The sequence below is a fragment of the Acanthisitta chloris genome, unplaced genomic scaffold (genome assembly GCF_000695815.1).
Source record: "Acanthisitta chloris isolate BGI_N310 unplaced genomic scaffold, ASM69581v1 scaffold16086, whole genome shotgun sequence".
Classification (NCBI taxonomy): domain Eukaryota; kingdom Metazoa; phylum Chordata; class Aves; order Passeriformes; family Acanthisittidae; genus Acanthisitta; species Acanthisitta chloris.
Window position 1 is genome coordinate 1 of NW_008679878.1, and position 316 is coordinate 316.

Below are 316 nucleotides of genomic sequence, written 5' to 3' on the forward strand. Positions count from 1 at the left end.
GCTGCTGGCGCGCCAGGGGCTGTGCGGGGAGCTGCGGGTGCTGGGCTGCGGGAAGGACAGGGAAAGCATCAGCCCCGTGCCAACCGCCCCGTGCCAGGCTGCTGCTGTGCCAGCCGGGGCGGTTGGGTGGCCAGACAGCCCCACGGACGCACTGAACATCCGCAGGAGGAGGTGACGCGAGTACCGGGGACTTGAGCTCATAGACGGCAGGATCCATGGAGACACCGCTGGCCCGGCGGGACTCGTAGCCCTGCGCTGCCTCTCCGAACATGGCACTCTTGGGCATGGGCATCGGTGTGGCAGCAGGGTGTCTGCT

At 69.0% G+C, this 316-nt stretch overlaps 1 protein-coding gene across 1 annotated transcript in view; it reads right to left on the reverse strand.

Moving 5' to 3' along the window:
* Nucleotides 1-3: 3 nt before the first annotated feature.
* LOC103804874 (voltage-dependent T-type calcium channel subunit alpha-1G-like) overlaps nt 4-316 on the reverse strand; it is a gene marked incomplete at its 3' end in the record, with an annotated part of 44,326 nt that continues 44,013 nt past the window's right edge. The window contains exons 16-17 of the mRNA XM_009077509.1: nt 185-311; nt 4-45 (exon numbers count right to left, since the gene is read on the reverse strand). Coding sequence (XP_009075757.1) covers nt 4-45; nt 185-311 — 169 coding nt within the window. The remainder of the gene's footprint in view (nt 46-184; nt 312-316) is intronic.